Source organism: Lytechinus variegatus, chromosome 13 (genome assembly GCF_018143015.1).
Source record: "Lytechinus variegatus isolate NC3 chromosome 13, Lvar_3.0, whole genome shotgun sequence".
Lineage (NCBI taxonomy): Eukaryota > Metazoa > Echinodermata > Echinoidea > Temnopleuroida > Toxopneustidae > Lytechinus > Lytechinus variegatus.
This window is the reverse complement of record NC_054752.1, coordinates 7,088,616-7,115,356: the sequence shown is the minus strand read 5'-3', so window position 1 is coordinate 7,115,356 and position 26,741 is coordinate 7,088,616. Positions and strand designations below refer to the sequence as shown.

The window sequence follows — 26,741 nt, the reverse complement described above, 5'->3', positions numbered from 1 at the left end:
CCAGCAACTTCAACGGCAGCCCCAGAAACAACCATCCAATCGACAACACCTGGTAAGTTTTTTTTCAATGACCTGTTCATTCATTTTGATATCTGACATTGTGATGCTGCATAGTGGGACTACAGTTCAACAATATTCACCTTAATTTTACTTGGGTTGGATCCTTGCCAACTTTATGTAGGGATGTAGGGGTGTTGTGGTCTAATGGTCATGACTCTGTTGGACAGGGGTCCATTTCCAAGCCATCTTGTGATTTCCTTTAGCAAGAACTTTACACATATTGTGCTGCACTCAACCCAGGTGAGGTGAGTGGGTACCTGGTAGGTAGAAGTTTCTCAAATGCTTGAGTGCTTAGGTAGCTTAGTTAAAGCCAGGGTATTTGTACTAGCAGGGCCCACTGGGAGAACATTTCTTTGTAATGAAGTGGCTACCCTGAGTATATATGCTGTTATTAATATCAATATCAACACTTATTCTTTAGAGTTACTAATTTTTTTTCCATACAAATAAACTTGTCTAAAAAAAGCGAAAACGCTTTTTTTTCACAATCACAAAAAAGCAACTCTGAAATGCGTATAAAAATGCACCGAAATTGATTTTGATAAACTCATATAATTATATTGATGTTATCATTACTACTCTGTCCAGTTCCAACAACAACAGCAGCTCCAGAAACAACCACACCATCAACAACTGGTAAGTTGAATCAATCAGGTACCTTTTCAACATTCTAAGCTGTATGTTTTAATAATAATGATAATAATAGTGTATATTTGTAGAACGCACACACTGTCAGCAGACACTCATGGCATTAGCCGAGCAACAGTTCTCTTTTACAATGTAAAAATTAGATTTTATAGAAATTGATATAAATACTACACAAGAACTATTAACAAGTACAATGTAAGAATAATAATTTCACATCTGCTTCGTTCACCCCAACCCATCCATCAGCCCATCATCATGCCGAACCCAGTGCCCTCTAGCTGCCCCGTTCACTGACAATTTTAGGGGTAAACCCAGTCAGTACATAACTCACAGGAGCTCTAGCAATCTGAGGACACCAGGTCCCACATGAACAGCCAATGAACGGGAAGGGAAGAATCATCTTTCTTTTAATCATAAATGGAATGCAACAAAATACGAATGTGAATCGTATGCGAATAAGGCGAATCAACTGCTTTTATTGACCAATATACACACGCTTCATCATAGACAGAACAATGGAAGATGCAGGAAAGCCACAGTGAAAATGGCTTTATTCTGTAAATGCTGTCATTTTTGCGAGATTCAGTTTTCGCACTGGGTGGCATCAAAAATATTCGCGGGTTCTATAATAACCACAATCTGCTGACTGAATTTTGGTTGTGTTTTTTTTTGTCAATTGATAAGTGTACATTGTATTCTGGATTGAAGATTTTTTTTCCTGAAGTTTTAATTACAGTGACCACAACAACTACCACTACAACAGTGACAACAACACCAGGTATAGATATATGAAATGGAGTGTTTTCTTGATTAGAAGTACTTACTATTTGAACTGAATCATCAGTGACATTTTTTTGTTTTTAACTTTGAGATATAGGAGCAAATTCAATTTGCACTAAGTCTACGTGTCCTTACTTTTGATCTTATATTTTCTTTTTAATGCATTTTGTATGTGTACACTTACAATATTAAGCCTGGTAAACAGATTTGGAACATGGAAATAGGTGCAGTGAGATCAGATTCTGTTAAAGTTTTCCTATTTAGTTGTACTGAATAAAGAAAAGAAATGTCTTGCATATTCTTGTAACTGGTATATCTATAACCTTTTTTAAAAAATGACTTTTCTTATTTTTCTCACCTGCTGTTATTCTAGGTGTTTGTGAGGAGGACTTGGATATGTTGAATGTTACCATCACCCTTACTGCTGATGGGAGTGATCAGAGTACCAACGGAACTTATCACACTGGTGTCTGGAGTCAATAAATTCAATATTGAGCTCTCTATCCCAGGGTACATGACGATTGTGAATGCGCTGAGTCTATTTGAGGTTGGAGGACAAAACACCCCTCTAGAGAGGGTTCGCATCTCAAATATTAGGCCTAGTCCAAGCGGCGGTGATACTATTGAATATGATGTTAGCTCCACTCCTCCTGGCATGTTTAGAGTTCTTGATACATTTGAAAATGCACCTGTTGAATCTTTTGACATTGAAGTACTGGATGAGACTAGCAGGCCCTTAATTATTGAAGTCCAAGTCAGAGGATGTATTGAACAAGGTAAACAGTTTGCCCTCAGCATGATAATATATCTTATATTTCAAAATCAAAATAGGTAGTTATTGCTTATCCTGTCCAAGATAAATTGGTGACATAGGTTTTGATTCTGCAGTTACTATGATTTCTGTGTATGTTTTAAATCATGATTCTGGCTTTGCTAACATAAACATAGGCTATAGATTGTTCCATCTTTTATGTGTATGTAGTCTATGCCATTTATAGTGTGCACTAATGATATTAGGCCTTGTGAACATATTTTGACCAACTAATTTTGAGAACATTAAAAACATTTAAAAATCATTATAACTCAACCAGAATACTTAAGTAATAGAGGTTAGTTTTTTCCATGTCACCCTCATTTTGGAAATGTGGAAACTGACAGAACAAGTGAAACGGATAAAAAGTTGAGAATGAGGCTGTAACTCATATAACTATATTGATGTTATCATTACTACTCTGTCCAGTTCCAATAACAACAACGGCAGCCCCAGAAACAACCACACCATCAACAACTGGTAAGTTGAATCAATCAGGTACCTTTCCAACAGTCTAAGCTGTATTTTTTTAATGCGAATCAGCCGCTTTTATTGACCAAAATACACATGCTTCATCATAGACAGAACAATGGAAGATGCAGGAAAGCCACAGTGAAAATGGCTTTATTCTGTAAACGCTGTCATTTTTGCGGGATTCAGTTTTCGCACTGGGTGGCATCGAAAGATATTCGCGGGTTCTATAACAACCACAATCTGCTGAGTGAAGTCTGGTTGTGTTCTTCCTCTGCAAGGTCACAATCCTTAGTGATGATTGATATAGCTGTATCCATAAGAGTGGGGATAACACACAACTTTTGGTAGAGAGGGTGGTGAGACTTGAAATTGAGATACTGGCCAGTGTTGGTAGCTTTCCTATAGACAAATAGTTTGGGAGTACCATTAGGAGTAGGCTATACATGGGTCAAAACTACTTTTTTTGTAAGGTGTTAGGTTTTACAGTATTCCTTATGGAAGTAAACTGCCACCTTTCATAAAGTTGGGGGAGTAGATGCACTAATGGGACCTGAATTTTATAGTGTTATTGAAGGTCGCATGAAAAGCAAATTTTGTATGAAGTTATGTAGATTCTATAGGAGATATATCACAATGATTTGTGGATACAATTCTGAAGGTTGGCGTTGGAGATGGCAATAATTTTAGCTATATCACATATGTTTTTGGCACATAAGGGCTTAACTTTACATTGTTTTCCATTTAGACATTCTTCATGGTTTCAGCAAGGCCTAGGTAAAGGAAAAAAAATGGAGAATGCCAAATTAGAAGATTGAGAGTGATATTCAGGAAAATGTATTTCAGTTGATGTGCAGCAACATAATTGTATTTTGTCAATTGATAATATGCAGTTCATTCTGGATTGAAGGATTTTTATCTGAATGTTTTAATTACAGTGACCACAACAACTTCCACTACAACAGTGACAACAACACCAGGTATAGATAATAATGAAATGGAGTGTTTTCTTGATTAGAAGTACTTACTATTTGAACTGAATCATCAGTGACATTTGTTTTTAACTTTGAGATATAGGAGCAAATTCAATTTTGTACTAAGTCTACGTGTCCTTACTTTTGATCTTATTTCTTTTTAATGCCAGTTTGTATGTGTACACTTACAATATTAAGCCTGGTAAACAGATTTGGAACATGGAAATAGGTGCAGTGAGATCAGATTCTGTTAAAGTTTTCCTATTTAGTTGTACTGAATAAAGAAAAGAAATGTCTTGCATATTCTTGTAACTGGTATATCTATAACCTTTTTTAAAAATGACTTTTCTTATTTTTCTCACCTCCTGTTATTCTAGGTGTTTGTGAGGAGGACTTGGATATGTTGAATGTTACCATCACCCTTACTGCTGAGGGGAGTGATCAGAGTACAGATGGAACTATCACACTGGTGTCTGGAGTCAATAAATTCAATATTGAGCTCTCTATCCCAGGGTACATGACGATTGTGAATGCGCTGAGTCTATTTGAGGTTGGAGGACAAAACACCCCTCTAGAGAGGGTTCGCATCTCAAATATTAGGCCTAGTCCAAGTGGCGGTGATACTATTCAATATAATGTTAGCTCCACTCCTCCTGGCATGTTTAGAGTTCTTGATACATTTGAAAATGCACCTGTTGAATCTTTTGACATTGAAGTACTGGATGAGACTAGTAGGCCTTTAACTATTGAAGTCCAAGTCAGAGGATGTATTGAACAAGGTAAACAGTTTGCCCTCAGCATGATAATACTCTTATATTTCAAAATCAAAATAGGTACTTATCCTGTCCAAGATAAATTGGTGACATAGGTTTTGATTCTGCAGTTACTATGATTTATGTGTATGTTTTAAATGATGATTCTGGCTTTTATTGCATAAACATAGCCTATAGATTGTTCCATCTTTTATGTGTATGTAGTCTATGCCATTTCTCGTGTGCACTAACAATATTAGGCCTTGTGAGCATATTTTGACCAACTAATTTTGAGAACATTCGAAACATTTAAAAATCATTATAACTCAACCAGAATACTGAAGTATTAGAGGTTAGTTTTTTCCATGTCACCCTCATTTTGGAAATGTGGAAACTGACAGAACAAGTGAAACGGATAAAAAGTTGAGAATGAGGCTGTAACTCATATAATTATATTGATGTTATCATTACTACTCTGTCCAGTTCCAACAACAACAACGGCAGCTCCAGAAACAACCAGACCAACCACAACTGGTAAGTTGAATCAATCAGGTACCTTTTCAACAGTCTAAGCTGTATTTTTTTAATGCGAATCAGCCGCTTTTATTGACCAATATACACACGCTTCATCATAGACAGAACAATGAAAGATGCAGTAAAGCCACAGCGAAAATGGCTTTATTCTGTAAACGCTGTCATTTTTGCGGGATTCAGTTTTCGCACTGGGTGGCATCGAAAGATATTCGCGGGTTCTATAACAACCACAATCTGCTGAGTGAAGTCTGTTTGTGTTCTTCCTCTGCAAGGTCACAATCCTTAGTGATGATTGATATAGCTGTATCCATAAGAGTGGGGATAACACACAACTTTTGGTAGAGAGGGTGGTGAGACTTGAAATTGAGATACTGGCCAGTGTGGGTAGCTTTCCTATAGACAAATAGTTTGGGAGTACCATTAGGAGTAGGCTATACATGGGTCAAAAATACTTGTTGTCTCGCCCACCAGAGGTGAAGGCGAGACTTAGGGATCCAAATGCCGTCCGTCACAAACCTGTAATGACACAAAACTCCGCAACCGTAAGTCACTTTTCAACCACACTTGGATGGTAGATGGACTTGGGGGACCTGCATCCTATGCTGCAGTCTGAGGTTACATGGTAAGGTCAAAGGTCATTTTCAGTTGCAGTCAGAGGTCACATGGTAAGGTCAAAGGTCATTCTCAGGTCAATGTTAAAGTTTACATGCAAGACATTCTTATGATACCCAACTCCGCAACCATAAGTCACTTTTCAACAGAACTTGGATGGCAGATGTACATGTACTTAGGCGACCTGCATGGTATGCTGCAGTCGGATGTCACATGGTAAGGTCAAAGGTCATCTTCAGGTCAACATTAAAGTTCACTTGCGAGGCTTTTATGACAAGTGTTATTCCATCCCAGTCATTTCACAATGAAGTTTTGATACAATTCTCCTGTGTGCCCTCGCAAATCACGATATTTCTGGTTATTTTCATAAGTGGGCGAGACACTAAATCGCTTTTGCCTTGTTTTGTAAGGTGCTGGGTTTTACAGTATTTCTTATGGAAGAAATCTGCCACCTTTCAAAAAGTTCGGGGAGAAGATGCACGAATGGGACCTGAATTTTATAGTGTTATTGAAGGTCGCATGATAAGCATATTTTGTATGAAGTTATGTAGATTCTGTAGGATATATATCACAATGATTTGTGGATACAATTCTGAAGGTTTGGTGTTGGAGATGGCAATAATTTTAGCTATATCATATATGTTTTTGGCACATAAGGGCTTAGCTTAACATTGTTTTCTATTGAGGCATAATTCATGGTTTCAGCAAGGCCTAGGTAAAGGAAAAAAAATGGAGAATGCCAAATTAGAAGATTGAGAGTGATATTCAGGAAAATGTATTTCAGTTGATGTGCAGCAACATAATTTTTTTTTTGTCAATTGATAATATGTACATTTCATTCTGGATTGAAGGATTTTTTTTCTGAATGTTTTAATTACAGTGACCACAACAACTACCACTACAACAGTGACAACAACACCAGGTATAGATAATAATGAAATGGAGTGTTTTCTTGATTAGAAGTACTTACTATTTGAACTGAATCGTCAGTGACATTTGTTTTTAACTTTGAGATATAGGAGCAAATTCAATTTTGTACTAAGTCTAGTTGTCCTTACTTTTGATCTTATTTGTATGTAATGCAGGTTTGTATGTGTACACTTACAATATTAAGCCTGGTAAACAGGTTTGGAACATGGAAATTGGTGCAGTGAGATCAGATTCTGTTAAAGTTTTCCTATTTAGTTGTACTGAATAAAGAAAAGAAATGTCTTGCATATTCTTGTAACTGGTATATCTATAACCTTTTTGAAAGATGACTTTTCTTGTTTTTCTCACCTGCTGTTATTCTAGGTGTTTGTGAGGAGGACTTGGATATGTTGAATGTTACCATCACCCTTACTGCTGAGGGGAGTGATCAGAGTACCGATGAAACAATCACACTGATGTCTGGAGTCAATAAATTCAATATTGAGCTCTCTATCCCAGGGTACATGACGATAGTGAATGCGCTGAGTCTATTTGAGGTTGGAGGACAAAACACCCCTCTAGAGAGGGTTCGCATCTCAAATATTAGGCCTAGTCCAAGTGGCGGTGATACTATTGAATATAATGTTAGCTCCACTCCTCCTGGCATGTTTAGAGTTCTTGATACATTTGAAAATGCACCTGTTGAATCTTTTGACATTGAAGTACTGGATGAAACTAGCAGGCCCTTAACTATTGAAGTCCAAGTCAGAGGATGTATTGAACAAGGTAAACAGTTTGCCCTCAGCATAATAATATATCTTATATTTCAAAATCAAAATAGGTAGTTATTGCTTATCCTGTCCAAGATAAATTAGTGACATATGTTTTGATTCTGCAGTTACTATGATTTATGTGTATGTTTTAAATGATGATTCTGGCTTTGCCAACATAAACATAGCCTATAGATTGTCCCATCTTTTATGTGTATGTAGTCTATGCCATTTATTGTGTGCACTAACGATATTAGGCCTTGTGAACATATTTTGACCAACTAATTTTGAGAACATTTAAAACATTTAAAAATCATTATAGCTCAACCAGAATACTTAAGTAATAGAGGTTAGTTTTTTCCATGTCACCCTCATGTTGGAAATGTGGAAATTGACCTAACAAGTGAAAGGGATAGAAAGTTGAGAATGAGGCTGTAATGTCATTGGCATGAACAGATCGCGGATGACACTAAACTATCAGAACCAACTTTTCAAAGGGTTCAGCAAATGGAAGAACTGAAGTATAATTGAAGGAGCATTTTGTAATTTGCAGAAAATTAATGAAATGGTTATTTTCTAAATTGGTTCGAGTAATTTTAGATACTTTTTATAGGTTTTGTGGCTCAGTGTATAACTCTTGTGACGTATTGTGCTGCACTCAACCCAGGTGAGATGAGTGGGTACCTGGTAGGTAGAAGTTCCTCAAATGCTTGAGTGCTTAGGTAGCTTAGTTAAAGCCAGGGTATTTGTACTAGCAGGGCCTGCTGGGAGAACATTTTTCATAATGAAGTGGCTACCTTGAGTATATATGCTGTTATTACTCTTATCATTACCAACACTCATTCCTTCTAGTTACTAATTTGTTCTCTCTACAAATAATCTTGTTTACTTGAGAAAACGTTTTTTTTCTTCACAATCACAAAACGAAAAGAAGTCACTTTGAATTGTGTATAAATTTGCACTGAAGTTTGTTTTGATAACTCGTATGATTATGTTGATGTTATCATTACTACTCTATCCAGTTCCAACAACTACAACGGTAGCTCCAGAAACAACCACCCAATCGACAACACCTGGTAAGTTGTCTCAATTACACTTTCATTCATTTTGATATCTGATATTGTGATGCTGCATAATGGGACTAGAATTCAGCAATCATTACCTTACATTTACTTCAGTTAGATCCTTGCCACCTTTTATGTGGGGGTGTTTTGGTCTAATGGTCATGACGCTATGGGACGTGGGTCCAATTCCAAGCCATCTTGTGTTTTGTTTTACCAAGAACTTTTTACACATATTGTGCTGCACTCAACCCAGGTGAGTGGATACCTGTTTGGTAGAAGCTCCTAAAATGCTTGAGTGCTTAGGTAGCTTAGTTGAAGCCAGGGTAATAGTAATAGCATGGCCCACTGCCCTGAGTATATATGTTGTTATTACAATTATTATCAACACTCATTCTTTCGATTTAATAATTTGTTTTCTATACAAATAAACTTGTCTCCTTGCAAAAACGCTCTTTTTTCACAATCACAAAAAAGCAATTGTGAAATGTGTATAAAAATGCACCGAAATTTATTTTGATAACTCATATAATTATATTGATGTTATCATTACTACTCTGTCCAGTTCCACCAACAACAACGGCATCTCCAGAAACTACCACACCATCAACAACAACTGGTAAGTTGAATCAATCAGGTACCTTTTCAACAGTCTATGCTGTATTTTTTTAAAGCGAATCAGCCCCTTTTATTGACCAATATACACACGCTTCATCATAGACAGAAAAATTGAAGATGCAGGAAAGCCATAGTGAAAATGGCTTTATTCTGTAAACGCTGTCATTTTTGCGGGATTCAGTTTTCGCACTGGGTGGCATCGAAAGATATTTTCGGGGTCCGTAACAACCACAATCTTCTGAGTGAAGTCTGAATGTGTTCTTCTTCCTGTGCAAGGTCACAATCCTCAGTGGTGATTGATCTAGCTCTATCCATAAGAGTGGGGATAACACACAACTTTTGGTAGAGAGGGTGGTGAGACTTGAAATTGAGGTACTGGCCAGTGTGGGTAGCTTTCCTATAGACGAAGAGTTTGGTAATACCATCCGGTACTAGAGTTTTCCTATTCGACTTCATGAGTGAATTTGATACTGCCAGTGTTGTCTACTTGGTTGAGGTGAGAAGATAGTCCGTCCATACTGTTCTTTTCCACAATGGCAAGAGCATCATCTGTATTCTGCTTCCAGAGTGATGTTTGATGTCATCTGGAGCAGTGGTGATTGCTTCCTGTTCTAGATGTAAGCCATAATGGGTGACACAGGACTCCTCTTTGTGGCTCCAAACGTTTGGCGGTATAAAACACCATCAAACTGGAAATAATATGTTGTCAGGATGAAATGGAGGAGCGTTACAATGTCAGTGACAGAAAGGTAAGGTCTCTTCTTTAAGTCTGCGTCGTGATTAAGTCTATTTTCAACATTGATTGCTTTATGGGGTGATGGTGAATAGACTTGCAACATCAAAGGGCACCATTATCTCTCCCCTGTCCAATGTTCAGGCCTGTGAAATCTCCGCTATTTAGCGGAAAGCCGCTATTTTCATCTTTAAGACCGATTTCAATTTCTGCTTTTTCCTGTGTTCCATTTCCGTTTTTTCTTAGTCAAAATTCCGCTATTTTATTCAAAACGGCTGGAAAACAAGACTAGGTAAATGGATGCGAGCAGAATGTGTTTGTTGTGAATATATATACACGTTACGGGGCCTTGTATTTTGCCTTCGCGAAGTTTCGAATTATGTAACTATGAAACTGCTGCGGATCACACCGTGCACCGTTGCCTTTGTTGGCATACAAGCGCAAAGCAGCGGCTCAAATCGCGATATTTTGCGACTGGTAAATACGTCTGTAAGGATGATGACGTCATCCAAGATGGCAACTTACGTTGACCAACAAAAGGATCGAAGATGACGATGTTTCCATCATTATTTCAAAGGAATTAGCGGTAACTGCGGTCCAAGGTACAATATTTCTGAATTTTGAACATTTTGTCGTAAATATGGATGTGATTTCTTTTTCATAATGTGACATTTTATGTACAAAAAAACGATCGGAAAATCGGGTTTCCAGTTTTAGATCTAACGTTACTGCTAAAATACGTTGTCTGTACGTACGGGCCTCCAAGCTCTTCAGTCTATGTATGGGTGAGTAAGCCAATGCAGTTCAGCGGAACAACCAAATACAGAGACTGAAGCTTTTGGTCTAGAATACACCGTGAATCGTGATGGGCAATTGCAGCGGCTTGGCGATTTCAGATTATTTCAAATTTTCAGATTTTCCGCTATTTTTTTGAAACCCCACTCACAGGCCTGAATGTTATGTTTTTGAGATCCTCCGTCTTTGCAACAGGAGACAAAATGTTGGCCAGAGGTCTGGAGGTTTTATATCCTACAGATCTAGCATAATCGACAAAAGGACGAAGAGGAAATGCTTCTTTGTGGATTTTCGGCATCCAGTAGAGACAAGGAATATTTTCCTCCGTAGGGTAGAAATATTCTTAGTGCTTAGCTGATATTTTCTGTTCATCTTGATGGTTTCAGTAATGCTAGTAACTTCCTTTTATAAGGGGTAGGATCAGGAGGAAAAAAATCTCAGAAATGCTTTTATCACTAATCATGTTACTAACCTTGCTCTTGAAATCTTGGGTGTTCAACATTACAGTGGCTTTACCTCTGTCATCAGGCAGATGGTATGTCTTTGTTCTTGGACAGATTGTTGATGGCTTCTCTTTCTTCACTGGTGATGTTTGGTCGAGGAAGTTTTGCATTTTTGAGAATGCCAACTACATCATTCCTACGAGCCTTGCTACTGATGAGATTGCAAGTGACTTGTTCTGACACTACTATGAAGTCTTGAACCTGTAGTTCTTTAGGTGTGGCAATGAAACCAAGGTCCTTCTTTAAGTAGACATGAGATTGAGAAATCACAGAAATATACCTGTTTTTCGTGAGCTTTCACTTGCTTGACTACAAGCTTCATCAAACTGTATAATACACTTTATTCTCGACGTACGATTCCGTACTTCATTGATGTGCATCAGCGATAGCACCAGATACATGTACAACAATGGTCTGACGAAGCTTGCAGCCTAGCAAGCAAAAGCTTACCACAAAACAGATAAATTTTCTGTTTGTGGAAAAAAATGCTTTCTCATGTCTTCACATCAATCAGAAGAGCCACTTCAGTTAACTTGTTTACTCAAATTAATGAGTTGTTTTCTTGAATTTGATATAGTTATTAGTAATGTAAAGGATTTAAACTTTGAGGCAGTGAGTGATATTTGTTGAGGAACAAGCTGTTAGTCAAGGCATGGTGTAAATAAGTCCGGGAGCGCAGTTAAAATTAAGGGTTTGGGGAAAATAATGTTATTGTACCATAGGGGCTTCATTATTTTGTCTTAAGGAAGGTGAATCTACATTTGATATCAAGGTCATGGTCATAGTTGAACTTTTTTCATTAGCATATTCAGTTAGTTTAATATTATTTGAGACAATTTTTTAAAATGCTGCTTGAGAAGATTATTTATAAAATATATTGGTGTATTGTCTTGTGGCAGATGTTCAGTGAAACTTGATTTTTTGACTTGTTTGAACAAGCTTTTAGAGTTTTTCTATGTGCTGTATTGCATTGATCAAGATTTGCAGTGCCAACCAACCTTGGTTCATGGATGCCCTAGGTAAACTTTCTTGTAATTGTGCTGTTTTAGGTTATATGAGGTTGACAGGTCATGTTAGGTCTTACAGTATTTCTTCTGGAAGTAAACTGCCACCTTTCAAAAAGTTAGGGATGTAAATGCACTAATGGGACCTTAATTTTATAGTGTCATTGAAGGTCGCATTACAAGCAAATTTTGTAGGAAGTTAATTAGATTCTGTAGGAGATATATCACAATGATTGTGGATAAAATTCTGAAGGTTGGCATTGGAGATGGCAATAGTTTTAGCTATATCACATATGTTTTGGCACATTAGTGCTTAACTTAACATTGTTTTCTATTTAGACATTCTTCATTGTTTCAGCAAGGCCTAGGTAAAGAAAAAAAATTGAGAATGCCAAATTAGAAGATTAAGAGTGATATTCAGGAAAATGTATTTCAGTTCATGTGCAGCAATATAATTGTTTACTGTCAATTGATAATATGTACACTTCATTCTAGATTGAAGTTTTTTTTCTGAATGTTTTAATTGCAGTGACCACAACAACTTCCACTACAACAGTGACAACAACACCAGGTATACATAATAATGAATTGGAGTGTTCTTTTCATTAGAAGTACTTATTATTTGAACTGAATCGTTAGCAAAATTTGTTTTTAACTTTGAGATATAGGAGCAAATTCAATTTTGTACTAATTCTAGTTGTCCTTGCTGTTGATCTTATTTCTACTCAATGCCAGTTTTTATATGAACACTAACAATATTAATCTTGGTAAACAGATTTCGGAAACTGGAAATAGGTGCAGTGAGATCAGATTCTGTTAAAGTTTTCCTACATGTATTTAGTTTTACTGAATGAAGAAAAGAAATATCTTGCATATTTTTGTAACTGGTATATTTATTGACTTTTAAAAAGATGTCTTTTCTTGTTCTTATCACCTATTATTCTAGGTGTTTGTGAGGAGGACTTGGATATGTTGAATGTTACCATCACCCTTACTGCTGATGGGAGTGATCAGAGTACCGATGGAACTGTTACACTGGTGTCTGGAGTCAATAAATTCAATATTGAGCTCTCTATCCCAGGGTACATGACGATAGTAAATGCGCTGAGTTTATTTGAGGCTGGAGGACAGAGCACCCCTCTAGAGAGGATTCGCATCTCAAATATTAGGGATCGTCCAAGCGGCGGAGATACTATTGAATATGATGTTAGCTCCACTCCTCCTGGCATGTTTAGAGTTCTTGATACATTTGGTAATGCACCTGTTGAATCTTTTGACATTGAAGTCCTGGATGAGACTAGCAGGCCCTTAACTATTGAAGTCCAAGTCAGAGGATGTATTGAACAAGGTAAACAGTTTGCACTCAGCATGATAATATATCTTATATTTCAAAATCAAAATAGGTAGTTTTTGCTGTCCAAAATAAATTGATGACATTGGTTTTGATTCTGCAGTTACTATGATTTATGATTATGTTTTAAATCTTGATTCTGGCTTTTATTGCATAAACATAGCTTTTGAATTATTCCATCTTTAATGTGTATGTAGCCTATGCCATTTATTTTGCATTAACAATATTAGGCCTTGTGAACAGATTTTGACCAAATAATTTTGAGAACGTTACTTAAGTAACTTCTATTTCTTAAGTAATAGAGGTTAGTTTTTACAATGTCAACCCCATTTTCGAAATGTGGAAAGTGATGAAACAAGTGAAAGGGATAAAAAGTTGAGAATGAGGCTGTAATGTCATTGGCATGAACAGATCGCGGATGACACTAAACTATCAGAACCAACTTTTCAAAGGGTTAAGCAAATGGAAGACGAACTGAAGTATAATTGAAAGGAGAATTTTGTAATTTGCAGAAATTTGATAAAATGGTTATTTTCTATATTGGTTTGAGTAATTTTAGATGCTATTCAGGTCGCTGTTTTGGCACCCACATTTTTACTAAATAAACTACAAGCTAGTATATAATAAAATTTCTGAAAATAATTCGTTTTTATTTACTATGAATAAAATATGCAAATTTATTCATGAAAAACATTTGTATATTTAACACCCAATTTCACTTCATTTTTTTTTTGCAGATCTCATCCTTTAACCTAATTTAAAGGTTTCCCCAAAGAAAAATTGCCAAAGCCAATTTTTTCCTTATGTATTTCTTTGTTATTTCCATCTTTTGATTTTCATTCTTTTTTTCAATTAAAATTATTACAGACTATTTAACAACTAAATTAAGACCTAGATGAATTAATCAGACCAAATAGAATGAGAATATTCATCCTTTCATGAATTTCATCTTCACAGACTTTGTAAACAAAGAATAAGAAGGAGCCATTTTCGGCATTGTTTTGTCTCATAAAAAGTCACATGACTTCGCGATGCTCTACTGATACGTCCTGTATTTGGTCTCAAAAGTTGCGCGAGACTTTTAAAAAAGTCGTAATTTTTGCATTTCGGAAATATCGCACTAATCGTTGAGAGGGGGCCATCATGGCCCCCCAATCCTTTTAGGGTTAACCTTTTCTTATTCAATTCTATGATTCCCATATGACACTTTATTTCTCACTTTTACTAATTTGTTTCCTCTACAAAAATAACTTGTTTTCCTAAGAAAACACTCTTTTCTTCACAATCATGAAAAAAAGAAGTCAATTTAAAATGCACGTAAGTTTGCACTGAAATCTGCTCATATTTTGATTACCTCGATAAATTTTTTGATACAGTTCCACCAACTACAACCACATCTCCAGAAACAACTACACCATCAACAACATCCGGTAAGTTGAATCAATTAGTTATCTTTTCAAAAGTCTAAGCTGCATTTTCTGCATTGGAATCAGCGGTTTTCATTGACCAATATACTCACACTTTCGAAATTGTATTTCCTGTTCATATTCTAGCTCTACAGTGGCGCAATTCAGCATTGTTTTGATCCAATCATTAGCTCTTGTGACATTTAGCGCAACTTTTCTTTGCATAGCGGACAACAAGGAAGGCAAATTTGAGGCGCTGCGGGCCTGGTATGGACGGCCGTCCGCTGGGTAGAGACGGGAGGGGGGGTACTGGGATTTAAAGTGCATAGGATCAATTGACACACCCGGGTGCTCGACAAGATATCTTTTTGAAAACTAAGGCAAGATATACAAACATTGGATGTGTGAAACAGACCTAAACACACAACAATGAAATACATGTAGGAGAATTTAGGCAGGGTAAGTTGAGCATAGGGGCAAGTTGAGCCACCTGCCCCAGGCCAATAATGAATGAGTCAGACATTGTGGCAGTGTCAAGTATTGATGACCCATGGCATAACCCCTAACCCCACCACATTGTTTTCAAATTTGAAACAAAAAGTACTTTTCAGAGGGTAAAATACAAATTTCAGCCAAAAAAGTAAAAGGGGGTGTAAAATAGATAAGCCCTTTTTACAAACACATGTCTTTAACTATAATAAAGATATAAGAACAACATTGTTGGTCCAGGTATGGATCTTCATTCTTGTCATAGTCTTTTACATGATGGATGCATGAGAAAATGTGTAGATGTGAAATTATCGCATAACGTTCGGACTGGGGTAAGTTGAGCCATGGTAATTCTTATGGTAATGTATATGAAAATAGAAACAAACCTTAAAAGTCCGTCAATATGCAGGCAGAAAGGAGCAAATTTACATGACTGTTCTTTTCCTTGTAGAGGATGTTAGTGTTCATGGAGAATTAGCAAGTGAAAAGACTTTAAATAAAAAGTTGAGATGCTGGTTCTTCCCCCATACATTTTGTACATAGTTTTTGTGGCTCAACTTACCCCAGAAGGTGACTCAACTTACCACGTGGATGGGGCAAGTTGAGCCATTTGACATCTCTTTTTTCAAAGGTGACAATGACTTTTTAGTGTGGGGGTAGAAAGTAATATATAACTGAAAAATATTTCAGAAGACTTAAATTTTAAGGCAAGGTACTTATTTCTCCCAAGATTATTAATCATATCAATTCTAGCATGCAAAAAACAAAAAGTGTCACAACTTACCCTGCCTTTCCATACATTTATTTCAAGCAACATCATAATTCAAATACTGATCAGCAACTGCTATAAAAATAATTGCTATGTACATTTATCATTTTTTGGAGTGCTATATAGTGATTGCTTGCATGCTTGCTTAAATGTTGCCCTCTATAGGTCAAAGTATACAGTCTCTTTGCCAAAAATACATTTCAGTTGATGTGCAGCACGAAAGTAGTTTGTTTCCTGTCAATTGATAACATGCAAACATGTCTATATGATTGAATGGAGGTGAGAGGGCATTTTGTTAATTTTTTGTCTGAATGTTTTTAACAGCAGAGACTACAACTACTGCCATGCCAGTTACTACAGGTGAAATTGGCGATGCAGGTAGGTTCACATTAACTCTCGTCTTTTTTTAAAAGATATTCTCTTCTTGGAGCGTTGTGGCCCAGTGGATTAGTCTCCGGGCTCTGAAACAGGGTCATGGGTTCGAATCCCAACCATGGCGTAATTTCCTTCAGCAAGAAATTGATCCACAATTTGCTGCACTCAACCGAGGTGAGGTAAATGGGTACCTGGCAGGAATTTATTACTTGAAACGCAGCGCGCATAACAGCTGCACTGCTAAAGCCAGGGTAATTATTCTGCATATACTGTAGAGCGCTTAGAGACTTCTTACAAAGTAAGTATTAAGCGGTATATAAGCAAGTATAATTATCATTATTATTCTTTTAAAGATATTATTCAGTTGAATTCATACAAGGTGACAGATTAAGAAATGTTAAGTTACAAACAAGCTTATGACACTTTCATAATTTGCAGACGGGACGTGAACTCAAACTCTGTTCTTGAATGAAGGGGTGAAATGCTGAGAAAAAAATTGCCTCATGTAGGCCTAAGCTGTATGCATTTCCTGTCAGGTCCAGAAATGTATGAAATAAAAATCTGACATTAAAACACAATATCATATCAAATTGTCCCTTTCTTTGATAAAATGAACAAAATAACCTCTTTTCTCTCCGGTACTATTTTTGAACAAAATAACCTCTTTTCTCTCCGGTACTATTTGTTTTCAAGTGCTGACATGTCTTCTCAATGTGTTATATATGTAACAAATCATGTTTTACCCAATATTTACTTTTAGCTGTAGAAACTACGCGCCCACCAAGATCTACACAACCAGGTAATTCAAAATGCTATGCGTATGCCTATACAATGGTGAACTTCCATTGAAGTTTTCTCACATTTAGATACATGTTATAGAGAAAGATGTTTATTTCATAACTGACCTTTATTCATTACAATATTCTTTCTGATGGGATTTATTGATATTGATTTAAAGAAATGAACATAATGTGCTTAGAGTCACAGTTAATTATTAGTCAAACTTTTATCAAAATTGTTATTACATGTTGATGAAATGAATAATGCATGTTATCACATTTAAAAAGGATTGATGCAAAATCGTTGTAGTAGAGTATGTAAATCTGCACTAAAAATATACATTATTGAACCCCATACAAGAGATATTCAAAGATTAACTTGCTAAATATTTCAACACTGAAGTATGTGAAACCAGCTTTCCTGTAGTTAGAGGGTCAGAGGGTTCAGACAAGGTCACAAGAACTTGAATATATTTGAAAGAGCATTTTTTCATGTAGAAATTATTAATATTTTATAGGTACTTTGTTATTCTTTTATTTTACCAGACTGCTGTAACAAATGGAGTATTTACATATGAATACAGATTTTGAAGAAGTCACTTTGAAGTGCATATAAATTTGCACTTAAATTCATTTTAATAACACTTATGATAATATTGATGTTATCATTACTACTTTGTCCAGCAACTACAACGGCAGCTCCAGAAACAACCACCCAATCGACAACACCTGGTAAGTTTTTTTTCAATGACCTGTTCATTCATTTTGATATCTGACATTGTGATGCTGCATAGTGGGAATACAGTTCAACAATATTTACCTTAATTTTACTTGGGTTGGATCCTTGCCACTTTTATGTAGTGGTGTTGTGGTCTAGTGGTTAATGACTCTGTGGGACGGGGGTCCATTTCCAAGCCATCTTGTGATTTCCTTTAGCAAGAACTTTACACATATTGTGCTGCACTCAACCCAGGTGAGGTGAGTGGGTACCTGGTAGGTAGAAGTTCCTCAAATGCTTGAGTGCTTAGGTAGCTTAGTTAAAGCCAGGGTATTTGTACTAGCAGGGCCTGCTGGGAGAACATTTCTTTGTAATGAAGTGGCTACCCTGAGTATATATGCTGTTATTAATATCATTATCAACACTAATTTTTTAGAGTTACTAATTTGTTTTCCATACAAATAAACTTGTCTACTTGCGAAAACACTCTTTTTTCACAATCACAAAAAAAGCAACTCTGAAATGCGTATAAAACTGCACCGAAATTGATTTTGATAAACTCATATAATTATATTGATGTTATCATTACTACTCTGTCCAGTTCCAACAACAACGGCATCTCCAGAAACTACCACACCATCAACAACAACTGGTAAGTTGAGTCAATCAGGTACCTTTTCAACAGTCTAAGCGGTATTTTTTAATGTGAATCAGCCGCTTTTATTGACCAATAAAAAAAGAGAGTTCGGGGAGTAGATGCACTAATGGGACCTGAATTTTATAGTGTCATTGAAGGTCGCATGATAAGCAAAGTTTGTATGAAGTTATGTAGATTCTATAGGAGATATAACCCAATGATTTGTGGATACAATTCTGAAGGTTGCCGTTGGAGATAGCAATAATTTTAGCTATGTCACATATGTTTTTGGCACATAAATGCTTAACTTAACATTGTTTTCTATTTAGACATTCTTCATGGTTTCAGAAAGGCCTATTTTAAGGAAAAAATGGAGAATGCCAAATTAGAAGATTGAGAGGGATATTCAGGAAAATGTATTTCAGTTGATGTGCAGCAACATAATTGTTTTTTGTCGATTGATAATATGCACAGTTCATTCTGGATTGAAGGATTTTTTTTCTAAATGTTTTAATTACAGTGACCACAACAACTACCACTACAACAGTGACAACAACACCAGGTATAGATAATAATGAAATGGAGTGTTATTTTGATTAGAAGTACTTACTATTTGAACTGAATTATCAGTGACATTTGTTTTTAACTTTGAGATTTAGGAGCAAATTCAATTTTGTATTAAGTCTACGTGTCCTTACTTTTGATCTTATTTCTTTTTAATGCCAGTTTGTATGTGTACACTTACAATATTAAGCCTGGTAAACAGATTTGGAACATGGAAATTGGTGCAGTGAGATCAGATTCTGTTAAAGTTTTCCTATTTAGTTGTACTGAATAAAGAGAAGAAATGTCTTGCATATTCTTGTAACTGGTATATCTATAAACTTTTTGAAAGATGACTTTTCCTGTTTTTCTCACCTCCTGTTATTCTAGGTGTTTGTGAGGAGGACTTGGATATGTTGAATGTTACCATCACCCTTACTGCTGAGGGGAGTGATCAGAGTACCGATGAAACAATCACACTGGTGTCTGGAGTCAATAAATTCAATATTGAGCTCTCTATCCCAGGGTACATGACGATAGTGAATGCGCTGAGTCTATTTGAGGTTGGAGGACAAAACACCCCTCTAGAGAGGGTTCGCATCTCAAATATTAGGCCTAGTCCAAGCGGCGGTGATACTATTGAATACGATGTTGGCTCCACTCCTCCTGGCATGTTCAGAGTTCTTGATACATTTGAAAATGCACCTGTTGAATCTTTTGACATTGAAGTACTGGATGAGACTAGCAGGCCCTTAACTATTGAAGTCCAAGTCAGAGGATGTATTGAACAAGGTAAACAGTTTGCCCTCAGCATGATAATATATCTTATATTTCAAAATCAAAATAGGTACTTATCCTGTCCAAGATAAATTGGTGACATAGGTTTTGATTCTGCAGTTACTATGATTTTTGTGTATGTTTTAAATCATGATTCTGGCTTTTATTGCATAAACATAGCCTATAGATTGTTTCATTTTTTTATGTGTATGTAGTCTATGCCATTTATTTTGTGCACTAACGATATTAGGCCTTGTGAACATATTTTGACCAACTAATTTTGAGACCATTAAAAACATTTAAAAATCAATATAACTCACCCACAATACTTAAGTAATAGAGGTTAGTTTTTTCCATGTCACCCTCATTTTCGAAATGTGGAAACTGACAGAACAAGTGAAAGGGATAAAAAGTTGAGAATGAGGCTGTAACTCATATAATTATATTGATGTTATTATTACTACTCTGTCCAGTCCCAACAACAACAACGGCAGCTCCAGAAACAACCACACCATCAACAACAACTGGTAAGTTGAATCAATCAGGTACCTTTTCAAGAGTCTAAGCTGTATCTCTTTAATGCGAATCAGCCGCTTTTATTGACCAATATACACACGCTTCATCATAGACAGAACAATGGAAGATGCAGGAAAGCCACAGTGAAAATGGCTTTATTCTGTAAACGCTGTCATTTTTGCGGGATTTAGTTTTCGCACTGGGTGGCATCGAAAGATATTCACAGGTTCTATAATAACCACAATCTGCTGAGTGAAGTGTGGTTGTGTTCTTCCTCTGCAAGGTCACAATCCTTAGTGATGATTGATATAGCTGTATCCATAAGAGTGGGGATAACACACAACTTTTGGTAGAGAGGGTGGTGAGACTTGAAATTGAGATACTGGCCAGTGTGGGTAGCTTTCCTATAGACAAATAGTTTGGGAGTCCCATTAGGAGTAGGCTATACATGGGTCAAAAATACCTGTTTTGTAAGGTGTTAGGTTTTAGAGTATTTCTTATGGAAGTAAACTGCCACCTTTCAAAGTTGGGGAGTAGATGCACTAATGGGACCTGAATTTTATAGTGTCATTGAAGGTCGCATGATAAGCAAAGTTTGTATGAAGTTATGTAGATTCTATAGGAGATATATCACAATGATTTGTGGATACAATTCTGAAGGTTGGCATTGGAGATGGCAATAATTTTAGCTATATCACATATGTTTTTGGCACATAAGGGCTTAACCTAACATTGTTTTCTATTTAGACATTCTTCATGGTTTCAGCAAGGCCTAGGTAAAGGAAAAAAAATGGAGAGTGCCAAATTAGAAGGAGAGTGATATTCAGGAAAATGTATTTCAGTTGATTTGCAGCAACATTATTGTATTTTGTCAATTGATAATATGCACAATTCATTCTGGATTGAAGGAATTTTTTTCTGAATGTTTTAATTACAGTGACCACAACAACTTCCACTACAACAGTGACAACAACACCAGGTATAGATAATAATGAAATGGAGTGTTCTCTTGATTAGAAGTACTTAATATTTGAACTGAATCGTCAGTGACATTTGTTTTTACTTTGAGATATAGGAGCAAATTCAATTTTGTACTAAGTCTACGTGTCCTTACTTTTGATCTTGTTTCTTTTTAATTCCAGTTTGTATGTGTACACTTACAATATTAAGCCTGGTAATCAGGTTTGGAACATGGAAATAGGTGCATTGAGATCAGATTCTGTTAAAGTTTTCCTATTTAGTTGTACTGAATAAAGAAAAGAAATGTCTTGCATATTCTTGTAACTGGTATATCTATAATCTTTTTGAAAGATGACTTTTCTTGTTTTTCTCATCTCTTGTTATTCTAGGTGTTTGTGAGGAGGACTTGGATATGTTGAATGTTACCATCTCCCTTACTGCTGAGGGGAGTGATCAGAGTACCGATGAAACAATCACACTGGTGTCTGGAGTCAATAAATTCAATATTGAGCTCTCTATCCCAGGGTACATGACGATAGTGAATGCGCTGAGTCTATTTGAGGTTGGAGGACAAAACACCCCTCTAGAGAGGGTTCGCATCTCAAATATTAGGCCTAGTCCAAGCGGCGGTGATACTGTTGAATATGATGTTGGCTCCACTCCTCCTGGCATGTTTAGAGTTCTTGATACATTTGAAAATGCACCTGTTGAATCTTTTGACATTGAAGTACTGGATGAGACTAGCAGGCCCTTAACTATTGAAGTCCAAGTCAGAGGATGTATTGAACAAGGTAAACAGTTTGCCCTCAGCATGATAATATATCTTATATTTCAAAATCAAAATAGGTACTTATCCTGTCCAAGATAAATTGGTGACATAGGTTTTGATTCTGCAGTTACTATGATTCATGTGTATGTTTTAAATCATGATTCTGGCTTTTATTGCATAAACATAGCCTATAGATTGTTCCATCTTTTATGTGTATGTAGTCTATGCCATTTATTGTGCATTAAACGATATTAGGCCTTGTGAACATATTTTGACCAACTGATTTTGAGAACATTAAAACATTTAAAAATCATTTTAGCTCAACCAGATTATTTAGGTAATAGAGGTTAGTTTTTCCATGTCACCCTTATTTTGGAATGTGAAAACTGACAGAACAAGTGAAGTCAAAGGGATAAAAAGTTGAGAATGAGGCTGTAACATCATTGGCATGAACAGATCGCAGATGACACTATACTATCAGAACCAACTTTTCAAAGGGTTTAGCAAATGGGAAAAGAACTGACGTATAATTGAAGGAGCATTTTTGTAATTTGCAGGAAATTGATAAATAGGCTATTTTCTAAATTGCTTTGAGTAATTTAAGATACTTTAGTGGTTTTGTGGCTCAGTGTATAACTCTCATGACAAATTGTGCTGCACTCAACCCAGGTGAAGTGAGTGGGTACCTGGTAGGTAGAAGATTCTCAAATGCTTGAGTGCTTAGGTAATTAGTTAAAGCCAGGGTATTTGTACTAGCAGGACCCACTGGGAGAACATTTCTTTGTAATGAAGTGGCTACCCTGAGTATATATGCTGTTATTAATATCATTAGCAACACTTATTCTTTAGAGTTACTAATTTGTTTTCCATACAAATAAACTTGTCTACTTGCGAAAACGCTCTTTTTTTCACAATCGCAAAAAAGCAACTCTGAAATGCGTATATAACTGCACCGAAATTGATTTTGATAAATTCATATAATTATATTGATGTTATCATTACTACTCTGTCCAGTTCCAACAACAACAACGGCAGCTCCAGAAACAACCAGACCAACAACAACTGGTAAGTTGAATCAATCAGGTACCTTTTCAACAGTCTAAGCTGTATTTCTTTAATGCGAATCAGCCGCTTTTATTGACCAATATACACACGCTTCATCATAGACAGTACAATGGAAGATGCAGGAAAGCCACAGTGAAAATGGCTTTATTCTGTAAACGCTGTCATTTTTGTGGGATTCAGTTTTCGCACTGGGTGGCATCGAAAGATATTCACAGGTTCTATAACAACCACAATCTGCTGAGTGAAGTCTGGTTGTGTTCTTCCTCTGCAAGGTCACAATCCTTAGTGATGATTGATATAGCTGTATCCATGAGAGAGGGTATAACACACAACTTTTGGTAGAGAGAATGGTGAGACTTAAAAATGAGATACTGGCCAGTGTGGGTAGATAGACAAATAGTTTGGGAGTACCATTAGGAGTAGGCTATACATGGGTCAAAAATACTTTTTTGTAAGGTGTTAGGCTTACAGTATTTCTTATGGAAGTAAACTGTCACCTTTCAAAAAGTTTGGGGAGTAGATGCACTAATGGGACCTGAATTTTATAGTGTCATTGAAGGCCTCATGAAAAGCAAATTTTGTATGAAGTTATGTAGATTCTATAGGAGATATATCACAATGATTTGTGCATGCAATTCTGAAGGTTGGCGTCGGAGATGGCAATAATTTTAGCTATATCACATATGTTTTTGGCACATAAGGGCTTAACTTAACATTGTTTTCTATTTAGACATTCTTCATGGTTTCAGCAAGGCCTAGGTAAAGGAGAAACAAAGGAGAATGCCAATTTACAAGATTGAGAGTGATATTCAGGAAAATGTATTTCAGTTGATGTGCAGCAACATAATTGTTTTTTGTCAATGGATAATATGCACAGTTCATTCTGGATTGAAGGATTTTTTTTCTGAATGTTTTAATTACAGTGACCACAACAACTTCTACTACAACAGTGACAACAACACCAGGTATACATAGTAATGAAATGGAGTGTTCTCTTGATTAGAAGTACTTACTATTTGAACTGAATCATCAGTTACATTTGTTTTTAACTTTGAGATATAGGAGCAAATTCAATTTTGTACTAAGTCTATGTGTCCTTACTTTTAATCTTATTTCTTTTTAATGCCAGTTTGTATGTGTACACTTACAATATTAAGCCTGGTAAACAGATTTGGAACATGGAAATAGGTGCAGTGAGATCAGATTCTGTTAAAGTTTTCCTATTTAGTTGTACTGAATAAAGAAAAGAAATGTCTTGCATATTCTTGTAACTGGTATATCTATAACCTTTTTTAAAAATGACTTTTCTTATTTTTCTCACCTCCTGTTATTCTAGGTGTTTGTGAGGAGGACTTGGATATGTTGAATGTTACCATCACCCTTACTGCTGAGGGGAGTGATCAGAGTACCGATGAAACAATCACACTGGTGTCTGGAGTCAATAAATTCAATATTGAGCTCTCTATCCCAGGGTACATGACGATAGTGAATGCGCTGAGTCTATTTGAGGTTGGAGGACAAAACACCCCTCTAGAGAGGGTTCGCATCTCAAATATTAGGCCTAGTCCAAGCGGCGGTGATACTATTGAGTATGATGTTGGCTCCACTCCTCCTGGCATGTTTAGAGTTCTTGATACATTTGAAAATGCACCTGTTGAATCTTTTGACATTGAAGTACTTGATGAGACTAGCAGGCCCTTATCTATTGAAGTCCAAGTCAGAGGATGTATTGAACAAGGTAAACAGTTTGCCCTCAGCATGATAATATATCTTTTATTTCAAAATCAAAATAGGTAGTTATTGCCTATCCTGTCCAAGATAAATTGGTGACATAGGTTTTGATATTGCAGTTACTATGATTTATGTGTATGTTTTAAATCATGATTCTGGCTTTTATTGCATAAACATAGCCTATAGATTGTTCAATCTTTTATGTGTATGTAGTCTATGCCATTTATTGTGTGCACTAACGATATTAGGCCTTGTGAACATATTTTGACCAACTGATTTTGAGAACATTAAAAACATTTAAAAATCATTTTAGCTCAACCAGGTTATTTAAGTAATAGAGGTTAGTTTTTTCCATGTCACCCTCATTTTGGAATGTTAAAACTGACAGAACAAGTGAAGTCAAAGGGATAAAAAGTTGAGAATGAGGCTGTAACATCATTGGCATGAACATATCGCAGATGACACTATACTATCAGAACCAACCTTTCAAAGGGTTTAGCAAATGAAAAAAGAACTGACGTATAATTGAAGGAGCATTTTGTAATTTGCAGAAAGTTGATAAATAGGCTATTTTCTAAATTGTTTTGAGTAATTTAAGATACTTTAGTGGTTTTGTGGCTCAGTGTATAACTCTCGTGACAAATTGTGCTGCACTCAATCCAGGTGAGGTGAGTGGGTACCTGGTAGGTAGAAGTTTCTCACATGCTTGAGTGCTTAGGTAGCTTAGTTAAAGCCAGGGTATTTGTACTAGCAGGGCCCACTGGTATTACATTTCTTTGTAATGAAGTGCCTACCCTGAGTATATATGCTGTTATTAATATCATTAGCAACACTTATTCTTTTAGAGTTACTAATTTGTTTTCCATACAAATAAACTTGTCTACTTGCAAAAACGCTCTTTTTTCACAATCGCAAAAAGCAACTCTGAAATGCGTATATAACTGCACCGAAATTGATTTTGATAAACTCATATAATTATATTGATGTTATCATTACTACTCTGTCCAGTTCCAACAACAACAACGGCAGCTCCAGAAACAACCAGACCAACAACAACTGGTAAGTTGAATCAATCAGGTACCTTTTCAACAGTCTAAGCTGTATTTTTTTAATGCGAATCAGCCGCTTTTATTGACCAATATACACACGCTTCATCATAGACAGTACAATGGAAGATGCAGGAAAGCCACAGTGAAAATGGCTTTATTCTGTAAACGCTGTCATTTTTGTGGGATTCAGTTTTCGCACTGGGTGGCATCGAAAGATATTCGCGGGTTCTATAACAACCACAAACTGCTGAGTGAAGTCTGGTTGTGTTCTTCCTCTGCAAGGTCACAATCCTTAGTGATGATTGATATAGCTGTATCCATAAGAGAGGGGATAACACACAACTTTTGGTAGAGAGGATGGTGAGACTTGAAATTGAGATACTGGCCAGTGTGGGTAGATAGACAAATAGTTTGGGAGTACCATTAGGAGTAGCCTATACATGGGTCAAAAATACTTTTTTTGTAAGGTGTTAGGTTTTACAGTATTTCTTATGGAAGTAAACTGCCACCTTTCAAAAAGTTGGGGGAGTAGATGCACTAATGGGACCTGAATTTTATAGTGTCATTGAAGGTCGCATGATAAGCAAATTTTGTATGAAGTCATGTAGATTCTATAGGAGATATATCACAATGATTTGTAGATACAACTCTGAAGGTTGGCATTGGAGATGGCTACAATTTTAGCTATATCTCGTATGTTTTTGGTACAAAAGGGCTTAACATTGTTTCCCATTTAGACATTCTTCATGGTTTCAGCAAGTCCTAGGTAAAG

The 26,741-nt window shown here is 36.2% G+C and overlaps 2 protein-coding genes across 2 annotated transcripts in view; both read left to right on the top strand.

Moving 5' to 3' along the window:
- Positions 1-23,227, top strand: LOC121426609 (mucin-2-like). Its single transcript, XM_041622967.1, has 25 exons — positions 1-52; positions 649-696; positions 1,445-1,486; positions 1,862-2,264; positions 2,729-2,779; positions 3,709-3,750; positions 4,122-4,523; positions 4,980-5,030; positions 6,523-6,564; positions 6,936-7,337; positions 8,344-8,397; positions 8,948-9,001; positions 12,565-12,606; positions 12,982-13,383; positions 14,763-14,816; positions 16,375-16,428; positions 17,186-17,224; positions 17,889-17,936; positions 18,524-18,574; positions 19,080-19,121; positions 19,493-19,894; positions 20,353-20,406; positions 21,333-21,374; positions 21,745-22,146; positions 23,139-23,227. The coding sequence occupies exons 4-25, from the start codon at positions 1,892-1,894 to the stop codon at positions 23,225-23,227; spliced, it is 3,192 nt and encodes a 1,063-aa protein (XP_041478901.1). The 5' UTR covers positions 1-52; positions 649-696; positions 1,445-1,486; positions 1,862-1,891.
- A 250-nt stretch (positions 23,228-23,477) lies between these two features.
- LOC121426608 (mucin-19-like) overlaps positions 23,478-26,741 on the top strand; it is a 196,170-nt gene continuing 192,906 nt past the window's right edge. Inside the window, exons 1-4 of the mRNA XM_041622966.1 lie at positions 23,478-23,508; positions 24,113-24,154; positions 24,526-24,927; positions 25,929-25,979. Of these exons, the coding sequence (XP_041478900.1) occupies positions 23,478-23,508; positions 24,113-24,154; positions 24,526-24,927; positions 25,929-25,979 (526 nt within the window). The remainder of the gene's footprint in view (positions 23,509-24,112; positions 24,155-24,525; positions 24,928-25,928; positions 25,980-26,741) is intronic.

Bases quoted from the DNA above. Each gene is read 5' to 3' on its own strand.
- LOC121426609 (XM_041622967.1), top strand. From the start codon at position 1,892: ATGTTACCATCACCCTTACTGCTGATGGGAGTGATCAGAGTACCAACG. The intron at 2,265-2,728 runs GTAAACAGTTTG...TACTCTGTCCAG, and splicing joins CAGAGGATGTATTGAACAAG to TTCCAATAACAACAACGGCA. The intron at 3,751-4,121 runs GTATAGATAATA...CTGTTATTCTAG, and splicing joins AACAGTGACAACAACACCAG to GTGTTTGTGAGGAGGACTTG.